The sequence below is a fragment of the Opisthorchis viverrini genome, assembly GCF_000715545.1.
Source record: "Opisthorchis viverrini unplaced genomic scaffold opera_v5_94, whole genome shotgun sequence".
NCBI classification, from domain to species: domain Eukaryota; kingdom Metazoa; phylum Platyhelminthes; class Trematoda; order Opisthorchiida; family Opisthorchiidae; genus Opisthorchis; species Opisthorchis viverrini.
Genome location: NW_008751751.1, coordinates 623,379 through 636,542, shown reverse-complemented (window position 1 = coordinate 636,542; position 13,164 = coordinate 623,379). Strand labels below are relative to the sequence as shown.

Genomic DNA, 13,164 nt, shown 5'->3' with positions numbered 1-13,164 from the left:
GTAATCAAGAAATCATAAGTTATTAGCACTTTGCGCATATGATCGCTCTAGATGACAAGAGGGAAGAACATGTGTGCCATGTTTGAGTGATGAAGTGGACTAGGGTTGGTGTGACCCCACTAAGACGAGAGCGGCAACACCTTGTACGTCGACGTTAGCCGTAAGCCTCACAGGTACGCTCAGGCCACCCCATGCATGAATGTATTTTTATATTCGTTTTAGGTACAAACGGGAGGACAGCTGTCGTCCGCTTGGTGTTGTGGGACAAGTGACAACCGGAGCAAGGCCAGTCCGGCTACAATCCTGGGGTACCGATGCCAGTGCGCACTAAATGGATGTAGACGCTGCAAACGAATGGTCGTTGGACTGACACCTTTAGCTGAATGACGAAAAGTGCGTCCATATGTAATTTTAAGAGACTTAGTGAATGCCTTTGTCAGACATGGTGAGAAAGGACCAGAAAACAACATGAGGATGGACGCCGAAATATTTTGGTATCTGACTTTCCTCAAACTTGTCCTTTTCACTGCACCATGAGAAATCGGCCCAAAAGGCACTCACTATTTTACGGACGATTCGGCGCACCTTCTCTGTATTATTCGCATGGATTTCCGAATACTCTATGGGGCCTACGTCAGACCGCTCCTGGAATACGCCAACCACGTTGTCTACTCAGGACGCACGAAAGACATCAACCTCATCGAGCGTGTCCAGCGAGCCGCTACGAAAATGGCTGTCGGCCTCAAATCCGTGGACTACAAAACACGTCTCGCGATGCTTTTAGGCTTCACATCGGAGCTTGGTGATTGATGCAATACATGCGGCTGAGATACTGAGTGTACGCAAACAAAGTCCTTTGATAAGTCGAGAAAACTATCGTTTTGTTCGGTATTGATCGGTAATAACACTGGATAGTGGTGGCCTTTTTCTCCCTCGTTCCTCGAACACTAGACTGAGAGGAAGTTCGGCGTAATCCGAACACAGGCTATCAACGCGTGCTTCAATACAGGCAGTAAGGTCAGTAACTTCTGGCTTACGATCTTCTCGTCTGATGTTAGCGACAGCTTTGGCCCATTTGAAACGAAGTCGAGAAGGTAATCTGCGTACAATGGTCTGAATCGTATGTTGGGAATTAAGATCGGACGAATAATCCATTTCTCTTAATGTTACCTTACACACGGTCAGCTGTTGTGCCAAATCGGATAGGGCGGACGAATCACCATCTTTAATAGTGGGCCCAGTGATCAAATCGTCGATAAACGCTCGGGCCACCATGTAGTTCTGGCCAAATCGCTTCCTTAAAACTTCCTTCGCGAGCCCGTAACCTTTTCTGGGTCGTAGGACCGTACAATGCTCAATCCTTCTTTTTGCTTCGTCGTCAAAATATTGTATTAAATGACCCAGGCGAGCCTCATCGTCTCGGGTACGGTCTTCAATAGTACTACTGAACGCTTTCATGAAGGCCCAATAGTCCTTCGGGTTCCCATTAAAGCGTTGCAATTCGTGCTTCTGTAATTCCAGTTGCCTTTCCAGGGCAAAGGCTATGGACTCCGAATCAGCTGGATCTGATTGAAATTGAGTGTGCGAATCGCATTCGCCTGATTGCTCTTTTTGGCTTTCACTTCAGAATGTTTCTGCAGTTCAAGTTGAATTTCAAACTCCCTGATACGCAGACGTGCGAGCTTCAGCTCCATATGGCGATTATCCGATGAATGTACTGCGCCACGCTCTGTAGGAGAAGCGTTACGTGACAATACTTGAGGACGCAATCCATCGTCGGATTGCGATATCTTCATAACTTTAGGTTTCACTTCGAACCTAGGTGATTGAGGCAAGATATGCGGCTGACACACTATCTGAGTATACGCACCAGAGGTCCTTTGTTAAGTCGAGAAGACTGTCGTTGTATTCGGTATGGTTCTGTAATAACAACAAACAAACAACGGTTATTGATTGAATAGAAGCGTCAATAGGTAATACATAGCAATGATTCAACGCGAATGTATATTCATGACTGTATTACAGGTCTTTCAACAGATCCGACCTAAACGTCAAGGAAAATACAAATGAAGTTTATACTCCATGCAATGTCTGAAATGTGGAATGAGAGCCATGAAGTGTCGGTAGGTGTGAAGGAATCAACAAACGTTCACCGAACGTAACACCCCCCGGGAATCGACAAGTGAGTTGGATTCCTATTTGGTGGAGTGTCAAGGATCTCAATGGTTCCTTTGAGCTTGAGTAAGTGTCGCACGACCTTGCGAACATGACCAGCGGCTGTTTGGATAATCGCCTCAAGCACTAAGCCGTCCGATCCCTCCACGATATTCTCAATGATGGCTTTCGACCAATGAACTCTGGGGGCGCCTTTGTTGACAATCAGAACCAAGTCCGCCGGCTGAACATTTGGATGAACTCGTGTCCAACGTTGGGTCAATAACAGTGTCGGGAGAAAAAGCTTCATCCATTTCTTCCAAAATATATCCGCAAAATTTTGCGCCTGGCGCCATCTTCGGTGAAATTTCCGCCATGGTATTTCCACCGGAAGGGAAACCGATTCGCTGCGGCGAAGCAGTAACAATTTATTAGGACTTAATGCGTATTGATCATCGCGGTCATCGAACTACTTCACCAATGGACGGTCGTTCTACCTAGGTTCAATTTCCACTATCGTTGTACACAAGATTTCATCAGCCAGCGGCTGTTCCTCCAGAATAATCAGTAATGCTGGAACGGTCGAACGGTATCTTCGAGTGACGCGTAATACCAGAACCTTCGGGCAGGCAAAACAAAGTCGGAGCTGGGTTTCTATATGGTACCATTGGGGTAAGATTAATTCACAAATTATACAAACCTCGACGGTAGATACGCGTCCAAAGCAAACAGTCCACTCGGACTACAAAAGTACAAAGCAAGGGAGGAAACAGGCTCCCACGTGCGACTATCACACGTGCAAAGTCAGATACAAATGGTCGGATGAACTCAAGGCCAAATGGGTGAAGTGGTAAGGACAAACAAGCGTCAGCCCATACATACACACTATACACAAAAGTGAAGCGGGGGTTACAAATGGGACAGAACAAACGTGAAGAATTTCATTGTCAACATAACGGATGATGCAAGTGCGCTCTTAGATGAGTGGACCATTCTCTCCCAAACTCCACGTTGGTGGCTGGCTTTCAGGTTGATAAAAATCCAATCACCTTCGAGAACGAGGATTTCATTCCGGATCTTCTCTTGACTCCACGCACACATAAGCACTTTTATTTCAGATTCGGCTCCTGTGAAATTACTCCGATTATCGCTGTAAATGCGTTGAGGGCAACCTCAGCGAGCCACGAATCGATTAAATCCACACAGGACGGAATCAGGATCCATGGAATGGGCCACTTCGATGTGTACTGCACGCGAACTGAAGCAAGTTAACAGGAAGCCTAAGCGTTTCTCGACCGTACGTCCACGCTTAACACACATCGGACCAAAATATTCTACACCACATATTGTGAATGGATCCTGGTAACAAAGGGTTCGATCAGCCGGTAGTGGAGCTATAACTTGTTCACAGGGTTGCCCGAACCAACGGCGGCATTTGAAGCAGTCTTTTAATAGCGATTTGACCGTTTTTGCAACCTTCAGGATCCAGTACTTTTGACTTAAATTTGAAACGACGAAGTTGAGTCCCGCGTGACCATTCAAAGTGTGACAGTGTTCAGTTAGCAAATGAGTGACAAAATGCTTCGAAGGGAGGATTATAGGATACTTAGTCTCAAATGGCAGCGTAGCGCAGCGTCTTCGCCCGCCAACCCAGGGAATACCGTCGAACAAAAAGGGGTTCATTTTACGCAATAAACTTGAGCGACAAACTTTCTTGTCCTTTTTCGGTCGATGAGTTGTCACGGTGTCGACAACGGAACATGTGTTCTGTAGCGATGAAATTTCTCTTCCAAGTGTTTGTGATTGTGCCAATCGCGTAACTTCCTTTGTGGCTTCACGCAGGTCGAACACCGTCAATGGCGTGTTTTGTTGCTCGTTTTTCTTCAGTTGATATGTTTCACACTTTAACAACCACGCCACTAGGCGGAGCAACCTAGTCCAAGATTTGACGTATTCTAACCGTGAAATCAGATTTATTTCCTTTGGCTTTCACGGATTTACGAATTGATACACAGCATCCAGGCTTTTGTCCAAGTTTCCCGGGTCGGTTTTGTTCTTGTCGGTCAGTGGCTGTCGTTCACCATGCACTAATTTACATGGAAGAGAACCGTATAGGTTCATCAGGTATATTGACAAGCGACATAAATACAGTACAATCCGTCGTTGCGGCACTAGATGGAGTCTGCGGCCATAAGCTGTGATCGAGTGTCAGAAATGAAGGCCCATCTAACCAGCGCTTGTGCTTTTACGCATCGGAAGCGGACACGCCACAAGACGCAAGGTCAGCAGAATTGTATTTTGTCGGAACGTATTTCCATTCTTCGATACTAGACAAGTCCAGTATAACGGTCAAACTATTGGCAACCAAGGTAGGAAATCTCTTTGATTCGTTTCGGACGCTATATAAGACGATTATTTAGTCCGTCCATAAGGTTGTCGAAGAGATGGCAACTCTACTGTTGACTTGTATCTGTTTCACCAACTTCGCTGCAACCGCCGCCGCGACTAACTCTGAGCGAGGCATCGTAGTCGTTTTAATGGGAGCTACGCGAGATTTGCCACAACAAGTCTGCAGCATGTTTCTCCATTCTGCTTGGTCAACAGAAAGTGAGCGACTGCACCATAGCCGAATCAGATGCGTCGCTAAAGACATGCAAATCAAGTTGTGTGGTACTGTAAAACCCTGGGCCCTTTGTGCACCTAGGTATGACGACATTTTGGATCAGCTGAATCGAACGTGACCATTTCGATCATAAATCCAGCTCGACGCCCTCTATGGTTTGATCCCATACAAACTTCAATTTGCATAACTGCTGGAGTAAAAGTTTAGCAGTTAGAATGACAGGAGANNNATAACCCAGAGGGTAAAAAAAGGAGGAAACGTAAGACGATACATTCTTTCTGGTGGCGAGTGAAGTAATTGGCTGAACGTGAAAGCTTCCTTTAGGTTCCAGTTCAAAACAAGAGTACGATGAAATGATGGTTCGTTTAATGAAAGCTGGACACAGTCTACCGCGCAGTCAGATTCTGGTAATAATTTCAATACCCATAAATCGTTGCTCACCCATTTCGAAAGACTGAATCCGCCGTCTGCCAGCATCGATTTTAACTGACCCGCGTAAATACGGGCTTCATCAATAGTTCGGGTGCTGAATAACGAAGCATCTACATAGAAACATTGTTTGGCTTCTTTCACAAGGTCTACATTGTAAGATTTTCCTTTGTCTAGAATCGCACGATTCAACGCGAATGCTGCGCAACTTGGGGAAGGATTTGGCACCAAACAGATGAACACACATTCTGTATTCTAGCGGAGGCCCTTCGAGTTTTTCATTATCCCACCACAAGAAACGCAAAGCAGTACGATGTTCTTCTGGAACCCGAACCTGGTGGAACATAGCTTGTGTATCGGCCATCACTGCGATCCTTTCGCGCTGAAACGCCGCAGGCTATTGACACGCCGAAACTGAGTTCGCCGAAACTATAGGGTTTCCGAAGTTGCCATTTTTATGTGAAGTTAGTCTAATCAATTTGCACCTTCCCGTGACATGTTGCACGTAGCATTTTGTTTGAGTGAGCGAAATGTCAAGGTCATTGACCATCGCCGATTTGGATTTTTTGCCGGTTTACGCGACATAAAACAGGAAATCGCACTTTAGCATATTTTGGCGTTCCGCGGTGTTCCCGAGGAATAAAAATAACATCTTAAGAGTATTTAATACAGATGCCACCCTATAGGATCAGTCGCAGGCGTTTGTTTGCTTTAGACACGACAGATTTAACCAATGGGATATTTTTGTTTGTTCACAAGACATTTTCCCCATGGATCTCGTGTTCCATAAGTGCAATAAAGTTAGATAACAGCACAAACTTGCAGTGGCAGTGCGAGGGACACCTGTGGGTGATCCTCTTTCCCAGATATGCATAGCTAGCTTGTAGATAATACAGTGCTGCCAGAATGCTGTGGGCGTCTTTCCTATTATAACTATGACGTTCTATAGATGGTGACCACCAATCATGAAGCGGTCACCACGATGACGGTAGCCTCCTCGACTACCTATTGTAGCTGCTGAATCCGTGTCTATGTGCGACGCTAATTAGGGTTCCCCACATATGCGCGGCAGCCCAATCCAATGAGCAACGACGGCCCCTTGTACTCGTATCTCTACTAGTTTTCACTCATCTCGAATACTTGTTGTAACTGCTAGGCTCGCGTTTATGTGCAACGTTGATAATGAGACTGCACCTATGCAGAGTAGCATAATCCGATGGTCAATGACGGTCTTGTATACCGTTAACTATACGCGATCCCGCTTGTCTTCGCTAGCTACAGTAAACATCAGTACAATTTATATGCCGACCGGTAAAAATAAGGCCTCAGCTATGCATGATAGCCACATCTGACAGCCTGTTATACACACAACTGTACTCGAGGTCATCTAACTTGGCTATTGATCGTACCTGTTGAGTCAGTGTCCTTGTACATACATACCTAATCTAATGGCGACCGATTAACCAAATACTCAAAACTGTACGCGATATCGTCTACCTTGACTACTTATTGAAACTGGTAGGCCAGTGCCTATATGCGACGCTGTTTAGTAGGCCTGGGCTATGCGTGACGTCTTAACGACCAACGGCTGCCCGTCATACTCGTAACCGCACTTGATATCGCCTACCCTGGCTGCTTATCGTAATTGCAGCAACTGAGTCTATGTGCAACGCTTAGTATAAAGCTGAGGGTCTTTCATACTATACGCGATGCCGCTTATCTTCGCTACCTACTGTAAACATCACTCCAATATATATGCCGACCAGTATAAACAGGGACTCAACTATGAGTGATAGCATAATCTGACAGCCTGTTATACTCACAACTGTACTCGAAGTCACCTAACTTGGCTATTCATCGTCATACTCATACTTACTCGATGCCGTTTATGTTTGCTACCTTCAGTAAACATCGCAACTGTATTTGACGTAACCTACGTGACTACCTATAGTAACTGCCAGGCCCGCACACATGCTCGTAGCTAACCATAATGCCCCGACAACACATAATAGACTAACCCAACGATCAACGGTGGTCATCGCCTGTCAAAATGCAATCACCACCCATTTTGATAGCGCGCTCCCAAATCCTACTCTTGATTGTACCCCCTCAACCACTCCCTCCATTACCCGAAACAATGAGCTGTCGTTCACCTCGGCTACTTAGCGTAACTGCTATTCGCGACGCAGATAATGGGGCCTCACCTATGCACGGCAACGTAATACAATCGCCAACGACGGCGCTCCATACTCATAACTCCACGCGTTGATGATGCGCCCGCCATGAATTTACGAAAACACCATTGGCGAATTGCATTTTATTCATTGGCATCACTGATACAAGCTTAATTGGTAGTCGCTCCATTTTTCATGTTCTTAAGATCCACTTCACGGGACAAGGATTCTGAAACGGAAAATGGGCAAGCAATTAACCTTCTGGAACAGCACTTAAGCATCTGGATGTAATGGAATTTTATTTGTTTGCTTACCTAGTGGTTCATAATTCCCATTACCGTGATGAGGGATAAATGTATAGTCGTTGCGGATTGCCATGGGTTCATTGAATCGGCATTTGGGGCCTTCGAGTTACAATCACACGAATTCCTCGTCATCACGGGATTCGAAAGCGAGGTCTGCAAAGCGTATGCTAAAAAATTAGGCCTCAAATTACCGGTCTCCATCAACTCCGAAATTGGACAAAACAGTTTGATTGCGACTGTCTTACGGGGCACACTCGGCTTGTCCTCCATGGACCGATCAAGATCAACATCAAAGCAAGCTCTTTTAGCTGAACGGTAGGTAGACTGATCGGCAACTAATGGGAATAGTTTAATTTATACATGTGCACTCACTTGGTGGACGCGCCTGAAGATTTTCTCCACACAGCGGGCAGGGCTCATTGCCGCAGCAATAACGGTGATATGGAAGTCGATCACGTTGACACCACCAATCAGCAGGGTCAGTTGGCTGGCCACAGAGACCACAGGGAACAGCGTCGTTTGACGTCGAACGCCACCGTGGTTGTTTGCGGTTGCCATCTAACACCAGAGGCTGGTTGTCCTGTGCACTAATTGCATTTTGACGCAACATCAGCTGGCTTTGGACAATCAGACGCTTCATGCACCCAGCAGCCTTACGCGGATCCAGCAGCTTCAGTTTGCCAACCAACCGATCAAGCTGCTTGTGCAAATGCTCTATTGGTGATGGATCTGGCTTTGGAACCAGAGATAAAGGTACTCCTTCCTCCGGTAGGTTATATTCGGCAAGCCACCTTTGATGGATTGGAAATTGACCTAGACACTGCATGTTCGATCAATCAACTTACCGCATGGGAACGAGTGGCCTCTGAATACTGAAAATAGGTGTACACAAGGCAGCCACATTGATTGGTAAAATATGCACGTGCAGGTTCCGGCCGAGGTGTTTACTGTCTGAGAACATTTGGGGGTTTGTACCACAAACTGACTGTTACTAACAACGGGCTTCTCACCTTGAAGCGATCTGTCTGCTTGTATAGCAGATTTGGCGTGCATATTCCAATGTGCCTGAGAACCTGATTAGCGGCGTATGTCGTCATCCGGGAAACCACACGTAGAACGTAGATGTCTCCCTCCCGAATTTCTCGACGGTCACAACAATAAGTGGTGTGCATTTCATATTCCCGCATTAGCCATTCGCTGTGATGAGCGACCTTCAGAACGGCATGCTCCAGGCTATCTGAGTGATGCACGCGCCTCTTCAAACGCCCGTTGGCGTTCTCCAGGCGGTTGTTGGTCACATTCCCAAAATGTACCAACCCACGTTGTGCATGAATGGCCCACTTTCGAGTGATGTGGAGCCAGTGGGCAGTCAAATAAGAGACAAAACTGGGATCTGTTCGCCTCAAGATTTGCAAATCGTGGCGAAATCTACGGGATTAGTGTTTGGTGCACAGTCACTTACTCAGCTGCATTATCAAAGCGAGCCATGCGGTGGAATATGTGTCGACTGTGGTTGGAAATTGTCTGCAAAAGTTACACCAAAGCTATGAAACATACGTGCTTCCGGATGGCTTGCCGTGCGTGAAAATAGCACAGCATTACGTCGCAGCCAAATACAGCTTTGGCAGCCCGCATCTGTGAAGTCATTTTGTCCATGACGAACGTTTTGACTGCATATTGTCCACCCATCATATCCTTGAACAAGCTGAACAGCTTGCGCAATGGCGCAAAATGCTCGCTTTCGACAAAGGCATACATTACCGGTCGACCTATCCCCATGCCATCTGTCACAAGGAATGTATAAAGCTTGTAACTTAACAGCGAACGTCAGTGGCTCGAAATTTATTTACCCAAGACGGTTAGTACCGTGTGTAGCATCAACGTTTACAACGTCCGGGAAACGTCTAAAGAGTGCTATCTGCTGCGTTCGAGAAAAGCACAGGTGACTATATCTGCCACCCTCCGATTCCACCAGCAGCACGCGACCGCACTCTCGAAACTTGGCTATGATGGACGACATGTCATCTAAGAAACCAACTAAAAGGTAACCAACGACCTACTTAACAATGGGGGTCGACACTTGACGCGATAGTTACGCACATCCTTGATAGTGAGTACCTTTCCAAAGTGGTCGGCGACGTACTGCCGAATCTCCGATGACGGAGCACCGTATTTCAAAAGGGTAGAACACTCCTTTAATTCATCATTTGTCAGTCGCCGGTTGATGGGGAGCCTGTCAAAAATAAACTTGCTGCGTGGATGGTTGTGCTCCAGGTAGTAGGAAGTAACCCTCAAGCACCCATGGTACCGGCGAACGTGGAACCTTGCCGGACAATCAGTACGACCTGTGCTACAACGTATACACAGTCAACCATTAACTTACTAGGTGCGACGAATTCCACGGCTTCTGCTTCGTCTGCAGGGATGTCTGCTGCAACGGTAGGCTTTTTCATACAAAAGTGGCGAATTGCTGCTATTTTTGGAGTCTATACGGACGAAAACAACGAAATGTTTCGTCTGGTACTCTCTCAAAGCGACTTGAAATGCATTGAATGAGAAAAAACTTTGGCGAGCTAAATTCTCCACAAAATCATCCTCCGCATCCACATGCTCAGCCATAGCAGCCATTTAAAATATGAATATCCCGGGTCTTGAATATCGTGTGGATTGAGTAGATTTAAACAACTTTCAACAAAACTGCGGCCGTTTGGGAAGATCTCATACGCCCGAAAAATTACCATCAAATGTTAAAACTTTATGTTAAAGTTTTCCCCCTTCGAACCACGGTTTCAGAGAAATTTTCGGCGTGCGTCTAGCCCACGGCCGCTGAAACCTAAGAAGGACGCCGATGAGCAAATTATTTAAATCGGCACCTGACATCAAACTTCCATTCAGAGAAAACCCTTTGAAATCTGCGGCATAGTCAAAGACTATACGAAGCTTTCCTGGTTTCATTGGGTGGAAAGCGGGATGGCGTGGGAGATACCATTTCAAACCCAAAGGTGATTCTTGCACCCGTTCCGCGTGAGACTGTTTCAAATATTCGCTCATGACTTCACAGTAGCGTTCGCGCAGCTCGTTGTGTTGCAAAAGTAGTCAATGCAGCTGGCCTAATCGACGGAAGACGGCCGACTTGTTATCAGGTGACGAGTAAGGATTGGTCAACCATGCTAATGCTATTTCCTAATGGCCGTCTTTGAATATCACGGTGTTTTGCATTATAGTTAGAGCCCTTCGGTCTAAAACGGACATCGTGTATTTTGGAGGTCCAGGATCCAGCATATCTTGCTGATAAAAACGCTCCAGGTTTTTCTCAAAATCACATATTATCGTGTGATTTACAAAGGAATGTTGTGTACAACATTTATAAAATAGACCCATCAATGTCCAACCAAGTGGCGTTTCGATAGCGAATGGTTCGTCTGAGGAGCCTTTCCGTTGTTTCTCTATTCAATAAGCCTTAGGTACATCGGATGCCAGTAGAATACCGATCTTGGTGTTGTTGTATTTATCAAATAGGACATCCTTTAAATGTGTCCATCTTGCTAGCTGGTAGTGTTTCGGAACAATTCGGTTAATTTTAGGAAGGTTCTTCACCACACATGCTCGTTGAACACAGATTGACTCATTTGAACCCGGACAATCTACATCAAACCCAATTGCTGTCGACGGGAGAGTTTTACCGTTAGCCAATGTTTTCAAGTTGAGTTTGGTATGCTGACAACGCAAATTTAGTCTTGTCGCAAGGACTTGAGAGATAAATGAGGAATCTGAGCCACTGTCGAGAAAGGCGCATGTACTGATGGTTCGACCTCCATTTCCGACGATAACTGGAACGATCGCAAGAGCTACACCGCGCGAGGAAACACGCGGAAACGCTTGATCGGAGTGATGTAGAGAAGTGTGGTGTGATGATACGCTTGGTTCATCAGCATTCTGAACAACATTTAAATGTAACAAATTGTGGTGAGGACCGTTGCATCCGTTGAGAGAGCAGACTGTTCGCAACCTGCAGAATTTCGCGACATGGTTCGGGCGTAGGCAAAAGTTGCATAGGTCACGGCGTAATACGATTTCGCGACGCATTTCTGATGACTCCGCAAGGAATTGCGCACATTGACCAGGAAAATTGGCTTCGCCACAGACACCATAGCGAGAATCGATACCGGTACGCGGAGCAAACTTTTGAGTAGAATGAATATTTCTACCGTGTATTTAACCGGATAGCGGTGGCCTCTTTCTCCCTCGTTCCTCGAACACTAGACTGAGAGGAAGTTCGGCGTAATCCGAACACAGGCTATCAACGCGTGCTTCAATACAGGCAGTAAGGTCAGTAACTTCTGGCTTACGATCTTCTCGTCTGATGTTAGCGACAGCTTTGGCCCATTTGAAACGAAGTCGAGAAGGTAATCTGCGTACAATGGTCTGAATCGTATGTTGGGAATTAAGATCGGACGAATAATCCATTTCTCTTAATGTTACCTTACACACGGTCAGCTGTTGTGCCAAATCGGATAGGGCGGACGAATCACCATCTTTAATAGTAGGCCCAGTGATCAAGTCGTCAATAAGCGTTCAGGCCACCATGTAGTTCTGGCCAAATCGCTTCCTTAAAACTTCCTTCGCGAGCCCGTAACCTTTTCTGGGTCGTAGGACCGTACAATGCTCAATCCTTCTTTTTGCTTCGTCGTCAAAATATTGTATTAAATGACCCAGGCGAGCCTCATCGTCTCGGGTACGGTCTTCAATAGTACTACTGAACGCTTTCATGAAGGCCCAATAGTCCTTCGGGTTCCCATTAAAGCGTTGCAATTCGTGCTTCTGTAATTCCAGTTGCCTTTCCAGGACAAAGGCTATGGACTCCGAATCAGCTGGATCTGATTGAAATTGAGTGTGCGAATCGCATTCGTCCTGATTGCTCTTTTTGGCTTTCACTTCAGAATGTTTCTGCAGTTCAAGTTGAATTTCAAACTCCCTGATACGCAGACGTGCGAGCTTCAGCTCCATATGGCGATTATCCGATGAATGTACTTCGCCACGCTCTGTAGGAGAAGCGTTACGTGACAATACTTGAGGACGCAATCCATCGTCGGATTGCGATATCTTGAATAACTTTAGGTTTCACTTCGAACCTAGGTGATTGATGCAAGATATGCGGCTGACACACTATCTGAGTATACGCACCAGAGGTCCTTTGTTAAGTCGAGAAGACTGTCGTTGTATTCGGTATGGTTCTGTAATAACAACAAACAAACAACGGTTATTGATTGAATAGAAGCGTCAATAGGTGATACACAGCAATTGTAAGATCCGGACGGTTAAGGATCTCACAGGACGTTTGCGACTATTAGATTATGCGCAATTCGTAGCCAGTAGTCAATAGGAGCAGATAGACGTCGGGCAGGAGATGATATATTGAAGACTGACAGGAACTGGTGCTACAGACGAACGGATTAGTAAGCATTATGAATTAAGAAAA

General features: G+C 46.0%; 1 protein-coding gene across 1 annotated transcript; it reads right to left on the bottom strand.

The window, feature by feature from the left end:
• Positions 1–12,260: 12,260 nt before the first annotated feature.
• T265_05193 (hypothetical protein) lies at positions 12,261–12,692 on the bottom strand (the record flags this gene model as incomplete). Its single annotated transcript, XM_009170137.1, has 1 exon — positions 12,261–12,692. The coding sequence occupies one exon, from the start codon at positions 12,690–12,692 to the stop codon at positions 12,261–12,263; it is 432 nt and encodes a 143-aa protein (XP_009168401.1).
• Positions 12,693–13,164: the final 472 nt, after the last annotated feature.